This window comes from Rhododendron vialii, chromosome 7a (genome assembly GCF_030253575.1).
Source record: "Rhododendron vialii isolate Sample 1 chromosome 7a, ASM3025357v1".
Taxonomy (NCBI): Eukaryota; Viridiplantae; Streptophyta; class Magnoliopsida; order Ericales; family Ericaceae; genus Rhododendron; species Rhododendron vialii.
In genome coordinates, this window is record NC_080563.1 from 40222382 (window position 1) to 40241265 (window position 18884).

At 37.4% G+C, this 18884-nt stretch overlaps 2 protein-coding genes across 2 annotated transcripts; both read left to right on the forward strand.

The window, feature by feature from the left end:
• Positions 1-6719: 6719 nt before the first annotated feature.
• Positions 6720-8166, forward strand: LOC131333119 (protein RADIALIS-like 3). Its single transcript, XM_058367466.1, has 2 exons — positions 6720-7078; positions 7913-8166. Exons 1-2 carry the CDS (start codon positions 6816-6818, stop codon positions 7935-7937), a joined length of 288 nt encoding a protein of 95 aa, XP_058223449.1. The 5' UTR covers positions 6720-6815; the 3' UTR covers positions 7938-8166.
• A 5822-nt stretch (positions 8167-13988) lies between these two features.
• Positions 13989-15635, forward strand: LOC131333118 (uncharacterized). The gene is made up of 2 exons (XM_058367465.1): positions 13989-15328; positions 15456-15635. Exons 1-2 carry the CDS (start codon positions 14067-14069, stop codon positions 15508-15510), a joined length of 1317 nt encoding a protein of 438 aa, XP_058223448.1. The 5' UTR covers positions 13989-14066; the 3' UTR covers positions 15511-15635.
• The last annotated feature ends 3249 nt before the right edge of the window (positions 15636-18884 follow it).

An 18884-nucleotide genomic window follows, 5' to 3' on the forward strand; every position in this document is an offset into this window, starting at 1 on the left:
CATTTGACTTTTATGTAGCTTTCTGCTCATCTCCCATGAGTTAATATCTATAGGCAAGTACAACCAACAAGAGTTTTTCTGACATCACATCCTCCTTTCTTACATTTCCTTCTCAACTTCTGCATGAATGCTAGCAGGCCACCTCTTGGTGTTCCACTTTGCCTCTACAAGAAGAATTCATGGATTCATGGTTCCGTGGCCCTAAGTTTGTCTTTGGATCACGGATATTTGGCGGGAGTTAGCGAGAAAGGAGAATGGTAGCCCATTTCACATGTTTTCCTTTTCCTACCCTTAATTCTTCCACAATTCCATGATCCAGACGTGACTAAACGATGATCCTCCACGTAGACGTTTCGTTATAGACCATTCAAATTAAGCTCTGCATATGGAACGAATGAACTCCAACTTGTAAGGAGGGGCCAGGGGAATAATAGAAAAGATCTTCAATCATCATTTTGAAAGAGAAAGATTGAGCATGTCAGAAATTATTACCTTATATGGGGCCTAAAAGTTGATAAGGTATCCTTACAAGAGTGCCATGGCTTATCTCCAAGAATCACCTTTTGAGAATGGTTTTGCACCTAAAAACACAGTTTCTCAGACTAGAGAGAGCAAAATGGCAGAAATTACATGGGCTTTTAGGCCAATATGGGCTTTGTCCCTTTGGATTTTCCGTGTTTGGTTTCTTGCCAAACTTGGAGTTTGGATCTCGGATGGGCATAAGATTATGGGCAAAGTCCACTTTCACTCCCTGTGGTTATTGCCATGTGTGGATATCCCCCTCATGGTTCAAAACTGACCACATAACCTACCTGAGGTTTTGAAAATGTGCAGATAGATCTCCTACCGTCATGTTTTCCATCCATATTAATGGAGGTGTATCTCATACGACTCTAGAATGTAATCTGAGTCGTTCATAATACATTAAATAAAGAATAGAGTATCTTTGTAAAAAATCATCTCGATCAGGCATCAATAATCCAGTGATCTAATTTTTAGTAAATTCAAATTTGAAATTTTAATTTCATAACAAAATCGATTCGATCATGAGTTTTTCATTTTTTGATTGACTTGAATTCTGGCATAGATGTAGTACTCGTTAAAATTTACAATATCAACAGTTTGAATTCAATTTTTGGTATAGGGGATGATGTGGTTATATTTAAAAAAGAAGAAGAATCAAAGGACATGATGAGGGTATATCGGGTTTTTAATGTTGTGTCCGTTAATATGGATGGAAAACATGACGACAGAGGGTCTATCCGCACATTTTCAAAACCACAGGTAGGTTATGTGGTCAGTTTTGAACCATGAGGGAGGTATCCGCACATGGTGATAACCACATGGGGTCAAAGTGGACTTTGCGCTAGGATTATCCTTAGTGTTGTAGATTGTTAGGGTCTCGAACTAGCTAGGGATTTGATGCTATCATTCCTTGTTCCTTTTAATCTTTGTAACATTTCAGAGATTAATGAACTTTCTTTGCCTTACAAAAAAAAAAAGAGTGGCAGAAATTTGATTCTTGTGTTTGAAAATAAACAGCTAGATTTCCCTAACATCTCTTCTAGTACTTCTACCCTAACACAAAAACAAGGTCCTAACTCCAAACTTATAATCTACAACTTGAAGCTCAAGTGAACAAAAACAGATTCAAATTCAAATCCTCTATGATTGCTGCTTGAGAGTCGGATATCAGAAAACTCGTTCGGTTGCCAGATTTAAAACTTGTGTTTTCAGGAGTTGCTTAACTTGCTTCTGAAAATAACCACTAGTAAGAAAACACCGAAAGGATGTTTTTGGACTACCGAATGCCATATCACTGCAGAGGAAATACAAGAAAACGAGTGCGTATGGTTACTAATGTAGTCTTTCTCAAAGGAGGATTGGTACAATACAGAAAATCAGGCCAATGAAAGGAAATGAATGTCTAGATTCACAGTGCAGATTCACAGCACTGTAAATCTGGACTGTTCATTTCCTTTTATGGACACTTTCATGAGCCGGGTTTCATGTAGCCTATCATTTTTGTTCTGAAAGTTGACGGAAACTGATTCTGAAACATTAATTTGTTGAAAACTGATTCAGAAACATGAACCAAACAGGAATGTACCAAAGTCATTGCAAGTCAATCCTCCAAGAAAGTTAACTTGATCCAATAAAGCATAATACATGATATAGCAACTACTAGAAATATATCCATTTTTATTAATGTCAGATGGTTTCCCTTCCTTTAAAGATGACAACATAAGATTTAAAGGTGACAACATAAGATTTATTTTGTTTGACTTCTTTAAGGAAAAGAAAAAAGGGGAAAAAAAATCAGAGATTCCCCAATCCCATCAGCATTATAATCTGACTGAACCTATTGATAGCTTATTGCACATCTATTTCATGACCACTTGAAGCTCAAGATGAAGATTCAAAGACAGAGGGGGTAATGGGTATTAAAGCTTGTGAGAGTGAAAGGGGAGGCATCCACTAAGATGAATTTGTATTGGTATCAGATGTGGATGATAAGGATTCTGAATTTCCAACTTTTGAGTACAAAGTTGCATCCGGCGCTCTTATCTGTATAATCTTTTAGCTGGGTTTCGGCTTTCACAATGAAATTCCCGGTTCTCGAAAAAAAAAAAAATTGCTCATCTTTTGATGTGATTGAAAACCCAAGCCTGCGACAAATGAATTTTCGAATTTTCTTTTTACAAACTAGGCAGTTTTTGTTTAAGGGTACAAAAGTCATACACAAATAAAAGGGTTTTGCACGAGATCGGAAACGCAAGGTAGTTGTCGCACTTGAAATTTGTTCATAAGTGATTGTCGCGCGATGAGGAAGGACGTCTCGTTTCTGCTAAACAGGATGTATTGAACTTCTTCTTCATTAGATTTCAGCTAAGTATTGGCAGTAAATTGCTGGTTGTTCAATCATGTGATGGTGTGACGAGTCTCAGCTTTAATTATCTTAAAACAAAAGATCACTTGGCTTAGATTTCGAAATGACATTGCCAGTGCTTAAGTTACGAGAACTCTTGGATTCTAGTTTCTTCGCTTGCATTTGTCCCGGTTTGTATTTTGCTCCTTTCCTATTTTGTTTCGCTCCACTTTATGGATATAAGCATCTCTACATTGAAGACGGGGTTGCACATGAGGGGGTGTTCGTTTGGTATACATTTTTGGTCCCATTTCCTAACGGTTTAGGCTCTTGGGACAATTGGTCTTCACAATCATATAATAAGACCATTTCCTCTTTAACACAAAGGTTTCCAAACCTGCTAAAGTTTGCTTCATTGGGGATTTTGGGCCCATCTTTGGCTAGTGTCTCTTTGTGACTCCCAACACATGCAACATTATAGCTGAGAGACAGAGAAAACAATCAGTAGAAGACAAATTTATGTTGAAAACTACTTGTAACTGGTTTTGTTTCCCATTAGCTGGAGTCTACTAGCTTAATTCATGGAGGCATGCACAAGGAAAAAAAAGGGTAAAGCATCTGCTTGTAGTATACATGGTACTCCTCTTGGTGTTAGAAACCAATAATCAAACATTTGGATGGCAAATAATCAAACGTTTGGTGTAACCCAGCAGTGTACGAACTCCCGCATATGCAGGGGTGAAAATGTTGGATTATGTTCTTCGATTTCTTATAAAGTTTGTACACCATTCGTTGATTCATTAATGTGCGATCATATACTCAACTCGTGTATGAAGAGGTGAAGATATGAACGTTTAAGTCAAAGTCGTCAATCATCCTCAAAGCTTAAGCCGTTGAAAAATAGGTCCAACAATATTTTTCGTGTTGTCTAACAACAACCATCAATACTATCCAACAAATGCTAACTTTTTGCCCTTAAAAAACTCTCTTTTTATAGGATCACTTCCTATATTTTAAAAGGAAAAGAGAGAATGAGGGAGAAATTGATCACTTCGAGGGGATCAGCCTCCAACTACATCACTTCGAGGAGACCTAACCTCCAAAGCTTTAAGGCAATTATAATATTATTCTAGTATAAATAAGTCATACGGCATCTACAATAGATTTATATGGAGTTTCTACCAAAAAGAAAATGCAATCAAAGCACATAATTGACTATCATAATACCCTAGACTCTATCATTTAGACCTAAAATCATGCATAGAAAGAAATAACATAAAATAATTTGGGCAACTAAATAATAATCTTATCATCTTTCTTTTTTGTAGCTCAAACTAAGCCTAGTTTGGGTTGAACTTTAAGACAATCCAAGAAATAATGGCAAAAGGGCTTTAAGAAAGCACACACATAGGACCTACATGTAGTAACATGCATGGAGACAGGTAAACAAGCATGACAATGGTTAAAAGCTTAGCTGGGTAACCCTAAGGCTCGGCCAGCTAGCAGTCAAGGACTGAGATTTAGGGATTTGCTCTCTTTTAAGGTCTTATGTTCGAAACTTCCTGGATGTTATCAACTCCTTTGGTGTCAATTCATAAGGAGCTTTTCCTTGATTTTGATTGGGCTCCCTGCAAGTGGCCGACGGAATTAGGCCCCATGATTAATCGAAATGAGCATAAGTTTGTTCGGACACTTGAGTTATAATAAAACAAAGAAACTTAGCTGGATAACTGAAATTGATTAGGCGGTGTTCAAAGGCAGGGTAAAAGAGGTGCAACCATTATCACGTTTATGATTAGCTCATGCCAAAAGCCCTCTAAAGGGCCGAAAAAAGGTACTTTTCAGCTCCCAAACACAACTTGGCATCCATCCCTAGCTCTGTAAAAATGTGAAAAAAAACACCCAAGGTTTTACGAAAGGTTACCGGATGTCCGGGCTAACTTGTGTCTGTTACTGTTTTCTGGCCTAACTTGCACGAACCTCGACTAATTTCGGAGGCTTGAAATTAATGGCCTGGCAAACCCTCTAGTGGTCCCAAAGTTTAAAATGTTTGGGCAAACCCTCTAGTGGTCCCAAAGTTTAAAATGTTTGGCCTATGTGAGATTTGAACAAACAATTATTTATTTTCTCATGCCTATTGGCCAAACCCCTTGGGGTTAATTGCAAAGAAGTAAGAGATCATCTACCGATCCTAGATACCGCAAAGCCTAGAGCAAGTCCACTCATGAGCCATTTAGACTGCGAAATCGTAATTTTTAAAAATTTCAAGTTCATCCGTCGCTACTTTTGCAGTCAAAAAAAGATGAAGTCGTCTTTGGTACCAGATTAGGCAGCAATGCTGGCTTTGTCAGATCTCCTGTATCATTCAAGTCAATACATTTGCATCGAAAATGAGATGTGTTTAATCTAATGATTGATGTTTTAGATTGTGCTGTAGAGATGTCCAAATTCAAAAAAAAAAAAAAAAAAAGAGCTGGAAAGACCTAAAAGAAATAAGTACTTACAAAATTTATGAGGATTTTCTTCAATGCCAGTAATTTTAAATTTTGAAGTTGGCATTTTTAACGTTGTTCATAAAAATGAATAAAAGCCCCATCTTTGAGTTCTGTTTTGGGCCTGACTTATCCTTTGTTGTCTCCGTATCTTGAAATTTAATGATACAATCAGCTACTGCATCAACCCATGTAGTAAACAATAATGTTAACATTTGGTGACCGTACTTTGAATAACACGTGAGTCGTCCTAAATGCATTGATGGAATATATAGATCCGGCCTATAGTATGTTTCTAACAAAGACATAAATGAGACTAATTGTAGTGTGGTCACCAGACGTAGTTATCAAATTAGTACAGTAATAAATATATGTTGGAAGTTGTAACCTATCTTTTTGTTGGAAAATGACCAGAAATTAGGGTTAGAAATTGGAGATATTTTCCTGGTTAAAGAGAATCCTTTCGGAGGGTTATGTTTCTTGGCCTGGTTTTAAACATGTATATAATGATTAATGAATGAGAAGAGTTTCCCTGGAAAGTGAAGGGAAAAAACCATCAATTGATTTTCCCACAAATTCCCCTGGATTTTGCAAGCTAGTACTGCTTGGAAAGCAACACCCGACGAGAAAAAAACACCCCACCAACCCAATCCCAATAATCCCTCCGGGATCCGGCTCTCATCTTGTCACCTACCCTTCACTTCCTTCTACTTTTGAGACATGTGGGCTAATTCTTTTTCTTTTTTGTGTGCTAACGTAGGTGTTCCGGGCCAGCTTGGGCGCACCTCAGACTAATTTCTATACAACACCTTTCACAGCCGTTTCTCACGCTTACGCGTGGGAGTGAGGTGGCCCCAAGAGTTTTGTTGGGAAAGAGAATCGAATTTGAAGCCTTAGGATCGACCAAACACTTACGTCCTAGGTCAAAGACCACTTGGCCAACTCTTGGGATTTGCGGGCTAATTCTTAGCTCACAAGGATCATCCAAACCATTTATTTCATAGATCTAGTCTACAACTAGCTCTCTGTAAAAAAAAATATAATGATAGTAGAATATAAGTATCTATGTTAACGATTCATACTTTTGCGAGAAAAATGGACAAATAAAAGAAATTAATGTATCAAATTGTCCGTTTTCTTCCTTGTAAAAGTGTGTATCGTTAACATAACTATTGATATCCAACCAAACCAATTAAATAGTTTAGACCATATTTATGGTTATGGGTCCGAAGTGAACGCACAAAATCTCAAATTGGAGGAGATTGGAGTGTAGGTGATTGGATGGGAGGTGGATCCAATTTTCACCCGACCCCACTCTCTCTCCTCTCTGTTTCTCTCTCCACCCCTCCAGTATATAATGAGCACGAGCTGGACTGCTCAATGCACACAACATTCTGCACTCTCTCTCTCTCTCTCAAAAGCAAACACTGCACATATTTTTGCCACATATTGAAATGAGTTCCAATTCGAGCTGGACTGGCAAGCAAAACAAGGCGTTTGAGAATGCGCTGGCGATATACGAGCAGAACATGCCGGACCGGTGGGAGAAAATAGCGAGGGCGGTGGGCGGCGGAAAGACGGTGGAGGAAGTGAAGAGGCACTATGAAATGCTTGTGGAAGATGTCAAGCAAATTGAGTCTGGACAAGTCCCTTTTCCTTGCTACAAATCAGGTGGAGATAACAACAAGGGGTATAAATTCCAGGATGAGGAACAGAGGTATTGTTGTTGCTATCTAAATCTAATCTGTACTCTGTTGCGATCAAATCCTCTGTGCCCAAAATGTCTCTCCTGATATTTCGGTGTATTTTCGGCCTTAGAATGTGACTATGTGAGAGATGTGTGAAGATTGTCACGATGTTCAAAGGCCGAAAATCTAAGGGAACACCGGTATAGACATTTTTGGACAAGGAGGATTTTTTATATGTTTTTTCCATCCATCGCACATTGTTGGCCCATTTCCGATACTTTTGATCACCTCTTCAATCGAATTAAAATTAATGTATCTTTCTGAATAATTGTTTGATTTCTTTACCCCGTCCAAAAGTTCTCATTTAGATCTTTTAATAATTCGAAATCATTCTCAAAATCATCAACGAAAACACATAATTAATTTCCTGATCTGATTGAAGGCACAGTTATTGAAAATGAACTAGCAATAAAGGAAATTTGTAGTGAAGATAAATGTTGGATAATGTGATAATCTTGATTTCGTCATTTCAAAGCAGGAAAACCTTTTTCGAAAGCGTCTCTACCACATCATTTTGCTCGAACATTCTAGATGTAAAATCATGGAAAATGCATTTTCATTTTATAGTACATGCATTGTGTGTGCGCGCTTCTAATGTAATTCGGTTTGTTGTATCATCTATTTCTAGTACGCATTTTCTTGCCCTGCATGGTACGTGTTGAATAATGACATTTCGTGTTTTTTTTCCCATTGTGCACTTTCTTATAAATTATCGAACCCGTCACAAATATTCAACTATTTAATTAATTGAAGAGTTCTTTTATATCACCCACCATTTAATTGTTCTTCTTTACTCTATGCAGGCTGAAGCTCCTGAAGCTCCAATGAAGCAAGAGCAAAAAGGATGCTATCAAAATGAGTCAATAAGAATCCATTTTGTTTCAGCTCGAAATAGCAAATGGAAATATGATTAATCATCTACTTAATTGTGTTTTGTTTTCTCTTTTAATTAAATGTTACTACAAACTTTAATTACTTTATGCTTCTTCTGTGTACATTTGCAAAAAATCAGTAACTAATTAATAATTGTGACTGAATAAATCCATCATTAGATACATATCCTTCATGATCAAATTTTGTTGATCTTAAGCTATCCATCATTAAATACATGTCCTTCATGATCAAAGAGATCAGGGCCAAACGCAGAGTTATTAATTTTGAGTACGGAGGGTTTATGAAGCAGGCCTTTGAACTTTAATTCGTTTAAAGAAATAATGAGATAATTCAGAAAAAAAAGGGGATATTTTGGATTCGGCCCGGCCGCATCCCCCTCCGCTTGGAAAAAATCTTCAATGCAACGGTTATTTATAAAGCTTTCTCATATAATGTGGGTTTCATGTATGTGTAGGTCTCACATCATGTGAGATAGACCTCACAAATAACTGCTGCGTTGGAAGTTTTATCCTCTGCCCGCTAGTGTTTCCAGCACAAAAGCTTTCAAAGAATGTCGTACTCATTGCACAATGTCCTTTACTTTAAATTATAGAATCTAGAATGAACGAAAAAAAGAGTAACATAGAAAGAAGAAGATGTTTGGATTTAATAGATAATTTAGTTGACACATCTTAAGATAGTTAAATCTTTGTTTAGTTTAATAAAAGTATAATGTAAATGATTAACTTTTCATCCACTACAAGGAATGGGAAAGTAAACCGGCAGAAAACATTTGGTTTAGTCAACATATTTTAACCAATGGGGTCCGTACTTTCTGATGTTTAGGGTGTTCGCCTCTCAGAATAATAAAATCTCTCCACTTTGACAAAAAAAAAAAAAAACATATTTTAATCCAGGGGGTTTTAATTTGCTCGAATGTATCTTTTTTTTTTTTTATTACAAGGAGATTATTAGAGCACATAAGCTTAAAAACAAAAAGCAAGTGAAAATAATGAAAGTAATAAAGAAGTTATGTGAGAATGAGAAGCGTATGTGGTAAGAGTAAAAGGATATATATATACTAGAAACATATTTGGAAAAAATTAATATTTGGAAGAAGGATGAAACAAAAATTAGGCTCCATTCCAGAACACCTTCTTAAAAAATAAATACTTATTTCACATTTTCAAACTCAAAAATAATATAAATGAAAAATTATTTTTCAATTTTTTTCACCGTATAAAAGATCTCAACGAGATCTATCAAACAAGATCCATATTGATAGGAAAATTATTTACGTAAACACAATTTTTGAGCTTGAAATTACCTTCTTAAAAAATAAGTACTTATTTCCGTTTCCGGAACGGGGTCTTAAATTGCTTTGTTTGGTTGATAGTTTAGTTTAGTTTAGTTTTGGTGGTGGTTGGAGAGAGAAATATGGTAATGATTGGAGAGATGAGTAATAATTGGAGAGAGAAAGAAAGAGAAATGAAATTAAAAATTGGAGATATTGGGTAATGATTGGAGAAAGATATATGGTAATGATTGGAAACAAAACTAAAACTAAAACTAAACTAGCAACCGAAGAATTACTCATGGCCGCAAAAATGAAAAACTAAAGAATTACTCCTTGCCGCGAATTATTACTGAAGAATTATTCTGATTTTTTGTTTTTGAATTTTCCTTACTTTCCTAAAAGAAAAACTAAAGAATTACTCCTTGCCGTGAAGAATTACTCATGGCCGCAAAAAATTACTCCTTGCCGCGAAGAATTACTCTTGGACGCAAAGAATTGCTTCTGGCCGCTTAGAATTGCTCCTAGCAGCTTAGAATTGCTCTTGGCCACGAATAATTACTCTTGGCCGCTTACAATTGTTTCTGGCCGCTTATAATTGCTTCTGGCCGCTTATAATTGCTCTTGGCCACGAATAATTAATTACTCTTGGACGCTTAGAATTGTTCCTGGCCGCTTAGAATTACTCTTGGACGCAAAGAATTGCTTCTGGCCACTTAGAATTACTCCTGGCCGCTTATAATTGCTCTTGGCCGCTTATAATTGCGGCCAATAGCAATTATAAGCGGCCAGGAGTAATTCTAAGCGGCCAAAAACAATTCATTACGGTCATGAGTAATTTTTTGCGTCCAGGAGTAATTTAGTCACAGTCTGGAGTAATTCTTTAGTTTTTTTTTTAGGAAAGTAAGGAAAATTTGAAAATAAGGAATCAAAATAAGATTAGAAAACATCAATTTTAGTTTTTCTTTCATCCTTCTTCCAATTATTTATTCTTTCCAAATATATTTCTAGTCTTACTACCCGTAAATCTCAACCCTTGAAAAAATATGTACAAATCCGTGGGTCCAAAATATAGAGAATTCAAAAACCGCTGCTCCATATTATATAGATAGATATGCTATCAAAATGATTCAATAAGAATCCATTTTGTTTTATCATATTTTAGTACGTTGAATACGCTCTTTATCTATATAAAAAACGTTTCGATCCGGTTTAAAATGAGGGTAATGCAACACTCATTAAGGGTAAAATAGTCATAGATTAAGATGTACAAAAAATTTTGGATCAAAATTACTTGGGTTAGAAAATAGACTCCATAAGCTTTCTAATGGTTCAAACCTTGTGAAAAATGGAGTTCGGAAGTGTTCTAAACAAACTCTCAAAGTTTGACAAATTCTGGAGTTCTTGGCCGCCTCAGGCGCACTGAGAGTCCATAATTTAATAAATTTTGCGGGCTTCTTCTGGACACTCACAAACTTCGATTTTTACAAGGTTTGAATCATTAAAACTTGTTGAGTTTACTTTTTAACTCAATTAGATTGGATGCAAACTTTTTTGTATATCAAAATATTTGACTATTTTACACACACTGAGTCATAAAATAAATCGTCCATATAAAACGCTCGCATCTCTTTCATTTTAAATCGGATAAAGACCTATTATATATCGATAAAGAAAATTTTCAAAGTACTAAAAGATTGTGGAATACAACTATAAAAATAGTAATATTTGAAAAGTTAGTAGAAACCAGAGCACTGCAAAGATATTGAAATCCTTCACTGAATGTACCCTTGCATTGAACTTTTGATAACTCAGGTGCCTGGGCTGGTTGCACGCATCTCGATTAATTTTGGGGGCCCATCCCACTGCCCACTAGCCTGAGCTGGTTGCACGCACCTCGATTAATCTTGGGGGCCATTCCACTACCCACTAGCGTGGAGCACCCTTACATTGAACTTGCTACTCTAACTATCACAACTCCCACCTTTGAATGGCATGGAGTGGAGTTATTGAAAATTAAGGCGGTTGTTACTTGCAAGTTGCAATCCATATTGACCAAAAACCAGCATACAATTAATGTTGCTTCCCAACTGCAAATTTTTCGAATTTGGAAAATCTTATTGATAACCACATACTCATCAGTGTTTGGACATTAGGAGGATACACCCATGATATATCCCACCATCTCAAGATAACAGACCATTACATTCCCACATATCAAAGGTGCAATGCGAAAGTAGATGATCAGTGGCTTCCATAACGTCATCTTCAGTGAGAAGAGAAGTCACGGCTCGGAATGGATCAGTGGCTTCCATTCCTGCCGCACATAGAGCACACAACCCCAATCCAGATCCATCCTGAACCATGACTTCTCTCCTCACCAAAGATGACGTACATAGTTGCAATCCTATTTTGGGTAGCTTGCCGACAAAGAATTCAATCTCGGGGGGAAAAAGGTTCGTCCAAATCGAGCCCAGTAAATGACTATTTTGATGCAGAACACCCTCCCACTTTGAATTTGCTGACTTGACAGAGAACTCCTTGTCTGCTCTCCATAGCCATAGCATCTTATCTCAGCTTCCGTTGTTCAGAGCTATACCAGTCGATCTTTGTCTCAACATTACCATCTCCTCCTCCCATACAAGATAGAAGTCTTCTAAAAGTCAAGTTCCACTCCCCATTTTGATTCTCCACTGCCGCTTGGGATACATAAAGTTGCTTAAAGTCTAGGAACCTCCTCTTTTAAACTTGTTTCCCCCAACCCAAAAATTTGTTTTAGCTCTAGAACTGACTTTTGTTTTGAAACCTTCTTGTATCACCCTGGCAAAATGCCCGTGCATAAAGACATTCACCGGCAAAATTTATCGCCGCCAAAAATCAATTACTTGTTGTTGTTGACCACATTGAGTAATCTAGGATCAAACAGCTGCATTAGAGTTAGTCAAACTTCAATAAAACAAAAGAAACTCGAAACAAATTCATCGTTATCCAAAATTAATGTTTTGCATGACAAACAAATTATAAACGGTAGTCATTACAAAACCAAATTTAGTACTAGTAAAACTCAACCTATCTCTGTGCTCTAATCCAAAAAAAAAACACATTGAAACAAAAAAATTCAAACCCCATTAATCATGAAACCATCTTACATCATCATAATTTATTGTTAGATTCTCACCCCTTTGAACCCATTTAACTCATTGGAATGTCTATCTAGTACTTACCATAATCAAATTCTCTAGTCTCATCTCCCTCAAGCAACTATGGAAGACTTGGGCGTTATGTCTCGCACTCTTCTTGTCCAGAAAATATGAACCGCTTATTTGGGTGATTCGGTATCTTTTTAGGTGAACTAGTTACATGGGCCGATGGTGTGGTAGCTAGATAGGAAAATTTATGTCATGCTCCCAATTGGTATGGGAGCATGATGGTCATTGTTCCCATTGAATATGGACTCTTAGTTTAAAAAAATATGTAAATCACGGCTATTAGATCAAAATCAATCACCAGAAAGTGAAGTTGTTTTGCTAAAAACGAGATGATTTACTATTTTCCCGCCAAAAAAATGCAAAATTGCTTAAAAAAACAAGGTTTACATACTTTCTCTGTCCCACTTTAAATGTCCCGCACGGAAATTCGTGCATTTTCAAACCCTCAAAAAATACATTTTTATCTATTATTCGTTTTATTTTTTTACAGCAAATTAAAGTAGTCAATGAGTACTTTAACTCGGCGTAAAAAAATAAAAATATATAACATAGAAATATATATTTTTTGGAGTTTGAAAATCCAAGAATTTCCGTAAGTGATATTTAAAGTGGGACGGAGGAAGTACGATTTAGTAAGGCAACACTTACTATAGTATATGGTTATTACACTTATTACTAAAATGTTTTCACAATCAATAATTGAGAACAAGAGTGCTACACACACCTATTGTGAAAAACACACACAAACAAAATCAATTTCTATCTGTCCATTGTTGTAATAAACGGTTAGAATTCGCTTAAAATTTTTCTGGAAGAGTTTTTTTAAAATCTAGGCCGTCTTGAGAATTAGACGCACAACCAACACATCGGTTGTGTGTGTTTAACTTTTTCGGAATAAATTTTGAATGAATTCTGTCAATTTATTATAATAATGGACAGATAGAGATTAATTATATGTAAGCACTCTTGAGAATTAAGCGCACAGGCACAATATTTTTTTTGTTAGAAATTAGAAAACAATCCAAACCGCTTGGAAGCATATAGCCATTGCCGGTCCAGTAGATAGTAGTAAAAATATTTGAAAAATTTATCGAAACAGTACTCCTAGTTTCATATGAATCTCATTTTTGTCATCCAAGTATCAATTATAACTTTTTCAATTTTCAAGTTTGGTTTTCATGTCAAATTGGTCCAATTGATATAACTTCGTTCAGCCAAGTTGAACGGAAAGAATCAAATTGATAGTAGTTTAGAGATTGCAATTTTTACCAAGTTGGTCCAATTGATGACGTCTGCTCTCAATTTGATTTTTTCAGTCCAATTTGACTGACAGACGTTATTAATTGGACTAATTTGGTATGAGAACCAAATTTGGAGGTCAAAAAAGTTGTAATTAATACTTAAAGGAAAAAATGAGACTCAGATGAAACTAAGAGGACTATTTCTATAAATTTTCCAAAATATTTTGCCTAGGGTTCGTGGATATGTATAATTGTCGCCTGTATTTCCGTCCACCGGTTCCCTTCCACCACCACCACCAGGCAAGAAATTCACTATCGGTGTCCCTCTTGTTGATCGGAGATGGCAAGTCTTCCTCCTCCCCCTCCCCCACCAGACAAGAAATTCGCCTGTATGTTCTTAATCTGCGAGTATACTCGTAAGTTGGAGTGGTATGCTTTCGAAATCTCCGACGACCCGAAGCACAACCAACCCCTCCCTCCTCATCTTCCTCCTCCTTACACGATACTTTCTCGTGACGGTTTCAGCGACCTCCTTCCTTTCCACGACGACGACGACGAGCCTGCACGAGCGACCGCTCTCGATCCCATAGCGACCGCCGCACAGCAAGAAGATGATGATGATAGGGTAACGGGCTACGTGATTCTTTTCGGAGACCAGCCGAAGGTGGGTCCTTCTCTTTACCATATTTGTGCATCCGTAGATGGGATGAAATTGGGCGATGATTCGTCAGTAGAACCTATTATTGAACTAATTGGCGGCAGCGGTGGGGTTCGGGATTCCGATGCTTCTATGGATTATTCCGCTGTAGCTGCTGCAATGCCTAATCGCGTACCATCGTCATCATGCGCTCGTGCTTGCCTCTTTCTTGGGGACAAACTTTATTATTATGATTGCCAGAAAGAAGAAAGCAGCGTGGAGGAGGAGGAGGCACAAGCTTCCGGGGCTTTTATGGCTTACTACCCAAAACTAAATGCATGGAAATCTCTGCCTGACCCTCTGCATAAGTGGACTTGTTCTTCGGGTATCTTCTCAGCAGCCACGGAGGATGCCTCCGACGGGCCATGTATTGTGGTGGGTTCTGGTACCAAAGGTCTCCTCCAAATCTATTTTGTCGAAAGCAAAAAATGGAAAGAAATAGAGTTTTGTGTGGGCGACATCTTTACCCCAAATGAGTTAGAAGGAATATTTGAAGGACCAGCTGTAGCTGTTGGCAACAAGTTGTATTGGTATGTGCTGGCTGAATTCCACCAGGAATTCCAGCAGTGCCTGATTCAATATGATTTTGTGGACAAGACTTGGTTCCGGGGCTCTTTACAGTTGCATGACCATGGAAGCTACGTGAAGGAGGACTTCTCCATTTATGTGGACTCCCGTCCACATCACTTCCGTCCACGCTTGGCTCATCTAGGTGGCGACTTGTTCTGCTTGTTTTGGGTTTCGATGTTGGGCAATTCTTCTCGCTTACACTGCATGAAGTTCCAAGTAATTACTAGCAACGATTCTCCGGATAAAAAGGGGTTTTTTCCCTTGGAGGTCTCCATCCTGTCGTGCCAATCTTATGTAGTTTCTGGGGCAAAGCGTTTCGTTGATTCTGTGGTGGTGTAAGCATCTTCTTTTATATATATCTTCATTTTTGTTCTTCTGAGTTGTTGGTCTGGATTTGCTTCAATTTTTGTATACCGCTGCATATTTGCCAAGAATAAACTTATTTCGGTGTTAACATTCTAGGGACGGTCATCTTGGGTACAAGTCCGGAATCTCCCAGCAGTTGATGGTATGTTAGCAATTTCTCCTTATTATTATTAGTACTTGTTTCTTAACAGCACCAACCTTTTGTTTTCTTATCCTCTTCAAATTAGAAATTAAGGGTAGGATTGATAGTTGTGGAATGCTTGTTTCTTTGCAGATGCTTAGTGACTTTGATCATAGGTTTGTGGTTGTATGTGGCCTCAAAACTTAAAATCTTAAGTATTGATTGCACAATGTTTACAATAATCTGTTTTATCTGGATGTCTTTATTTGAGTTTGGCCATGATGATGTTTGCTTCTTAAAATTATGGTTGAACCCACCCTTCAAATTACTTTTCACATTCTTCAAGTTTGAAGAGTTTGCTGGAGTGAACAGTGTTCTAAATGGCGGCCTAAGCGCCGCCTAGGCGCTAGGTGGAGGGTCAGCGCCATGACTACCCCTTGGCGTTTTGTTTGGCGACCAAGGACCCTTGGCGGAACTTGGCGGCAAAACGATAGCGTGAGAGACGAGAGACAGAGGGAGAGAGCAGAAAGAGAGAGACGAGAGAGGGAGAGAGACGTGAGGGAGAGAGAGAGAGAGAGAGAGAGAGAGAGAGAGAGAGAGAGAGACTATCGGACGACAATCGGTGACCGGCAACGACGATCGGTGTGAAGCAGGCGAACCGACGATGGTGGGTTTCTCGATCCTCTCTGGATCTGAAAATGGTGTACTGAATATGTATATAGTATTATATATGTGTTTGTTATGGTAAATTACACTCTAAGTTCTTTTAGTATATATTAATATCATAATATACACTGAAAACATGAAAAATATCAAAAAATACCAAAAAAATCAAAAACCGCCAAATTTCTTGGCGGCGCCTAGGCAGCCTAGGCGCTTGGAGGTGGGTCGCCGCACGACTACCGCCAAGCGCCATCTAGAACACTGGGAGTGAACTTCAAAAACTTGCTGTGCAAATGAAATGTAACGCACCAAAGTTCAATTTGGTTTCAACTTTTGACTTATTTGCTGGAGAGACTCTAAACCTCCACTGGAACACCTCAACCTTGAACGATTTAACGGCAAAATAATAAAGTTAGTTAAACTCCAGACTTTTATTTGCTTCTATCATGGGATAGTTTTGCACATGTCCCCGTAACTTTAAGAGCATCCGCATCAATCTTTTTAAATTTTGAACCAAATTATACCTTAAAAATCCACTTTATTACTTTAGTTATTCATTTTTAAAATATCTACTGCATTAGACTCTTTATTATTACTTTCTCCTCAATTAAATATTCATACTTTTGTATTTCCTTTATTTATTCCCATATTTCTCTCATAATTATTAAGTGCATATTTGCTCGTCATTTGGTTTTATGGCTATCATAGGGCTCATACATGAGAGCCCTAGAGCCAATTTTTAATCCGTTTAAACCGATGCGAAAATCTTATTTTTCTGATCATATTATTCTAAATGATCATAATTAATTTTAGTCTCTAAGGCTTTCATAATTAAGTATCTGCTTTTTATTTGGGACTCTCTAGAGCAAATACTTGATTAGGAGAGCCCTAGAGACAAAAATAAATTATGATCTTTTAAGATAAAATGATCAAAAAAATAAGATCTTTGCATCGGTTCAAACGAATTGAAAATTAAAACACTTAATTTTCTTACACTACCATGGAGTTGGCAGAGTGGACACGAGAAAGTAACAAGTGCTTGACCAATGAGGTCGCATGTTCAAAACTCACGGGGCCACTGGGGTTATGTCCGGTTATTACTCTCAGAACCTTGGAATTAATCGAGATGCGTGCAAGCTGATCCGGACATCCGATTATAAAAAAATGGAATAACTGATTTTTTTTTTAGATGGGCATAAGCTGACCCGGACATCCATTTACTAAAAAAGAATAACAGAATAGCCGTTAAAAAAAAGAATAACAGAATAACAAAGGACGTGTAAATTAGAAAATAGTAAAATAATAAGTAAAGGAATGAATAGTGCCTCGTGGGAAATGAAGATGCACCGTAGCAAAGCTACTTCAATTGCAAAATAGAGAGGGCGGTAGTGAGGCTGATGAATGTGATTTCTGTCAATTTGGCTCTTTATTATACCGTTGAAAGGCAAGTAGTGGGACAAATGTGGATGCTCTAATCAGAATTGGTAAATCTGAGTTTACAGTCATTTTCATAGATGTATCACGCTGTCTTCATTGGAGTCTTCAATGGAACTATGGAAGCCAAATTGATTCTCCTTTGTTGTTGTCTTGTATTGCGCTGTGTTCAACCGCTCCCTTTCAAAGTTTTATAGTCTTAATTCCGCAATGATTTGCTCAATTTTGCATTTCTCCTTTGTTACGTTATAGATTAAACTTCTTTTTCTACGTCTTTCTATTGAAATGGTTTCCGAACACCCTACAAACCATCTCTCATACATTTCCAAGCTTCAATGGGATTTCCTCGACCCCATGGCTGTTCCATTGTCATCCTTTACAAGTCTACTCAACGTGTCTTTGAACTCATCGTCCTAATTATTCGAACAGGCCTATTAGTTTCCATGTTCTGTTGGATTACTCTGTTGCTCTAGTTTCTTATGTCTATATCGTTAAAGTTCATTAAATTAAGTCTTTTCTCTCTGTAATCTCCTTTGACACAATTCACTCTTGCTTTCATTTCCCTCGCGCTCGCAAGTCTAGAAATATATTTTTGCTCCATCCTTTGTCCCTAACTTGTTTTATAATTCGCGTAGGCGTTGAATGGTTCCAAAGTTGTTAAGCATTGAATTGAAACCAAGGGTGTCAGGGTCGGTGTTGAATCACTTGGATTACCATGAAAGTTTCCCATTTGGCAAAAAGCCTCTCATAAAGTCGTTTGAACTATTTTAATGTAGTATGCCGAGCAAAAAAAACTATTTTAATGTAGTAGCCCAATTGGGCTAGGGAAAGTGCTAATGAGTTGCTCCAAATTTGTTTCTTGTTTGTTTAGAAAGCATGTGGACCTTCTTCTTTTTCCCAGTGCAAACCTTACCAATTTAAAATCTAGATACTATATAGTTAATCAAGTATTCAAGGAGTTGGCATACCAAATGCTCTGGGGAACATATATAACAGTTGAAATCCACATTTAGTTATTTATTTGTTTTTTTTTTTGTTTTTTAAGGGAACTGCAACGGTGGTGGTCTAGCTAGGTCAGGTTGGTTGAAGTTAGGCTCACTAAAATGGGATTGTTACTTTAGGACCATGAAGCACCGACATGCCTAAGGCCTACAAGGTCACCATATCCGTGTGAGACACTGCTTTCATCACCTTTTCTCCTCCACCCGGTGAGGGGGAATAGGAAGGGATAATGATTCGATTGGTGAAAAGCTGAGATAGAGTGGAAAGTTGCCTATGAAACACAGATACCTCAAAAGTGTTGCCAC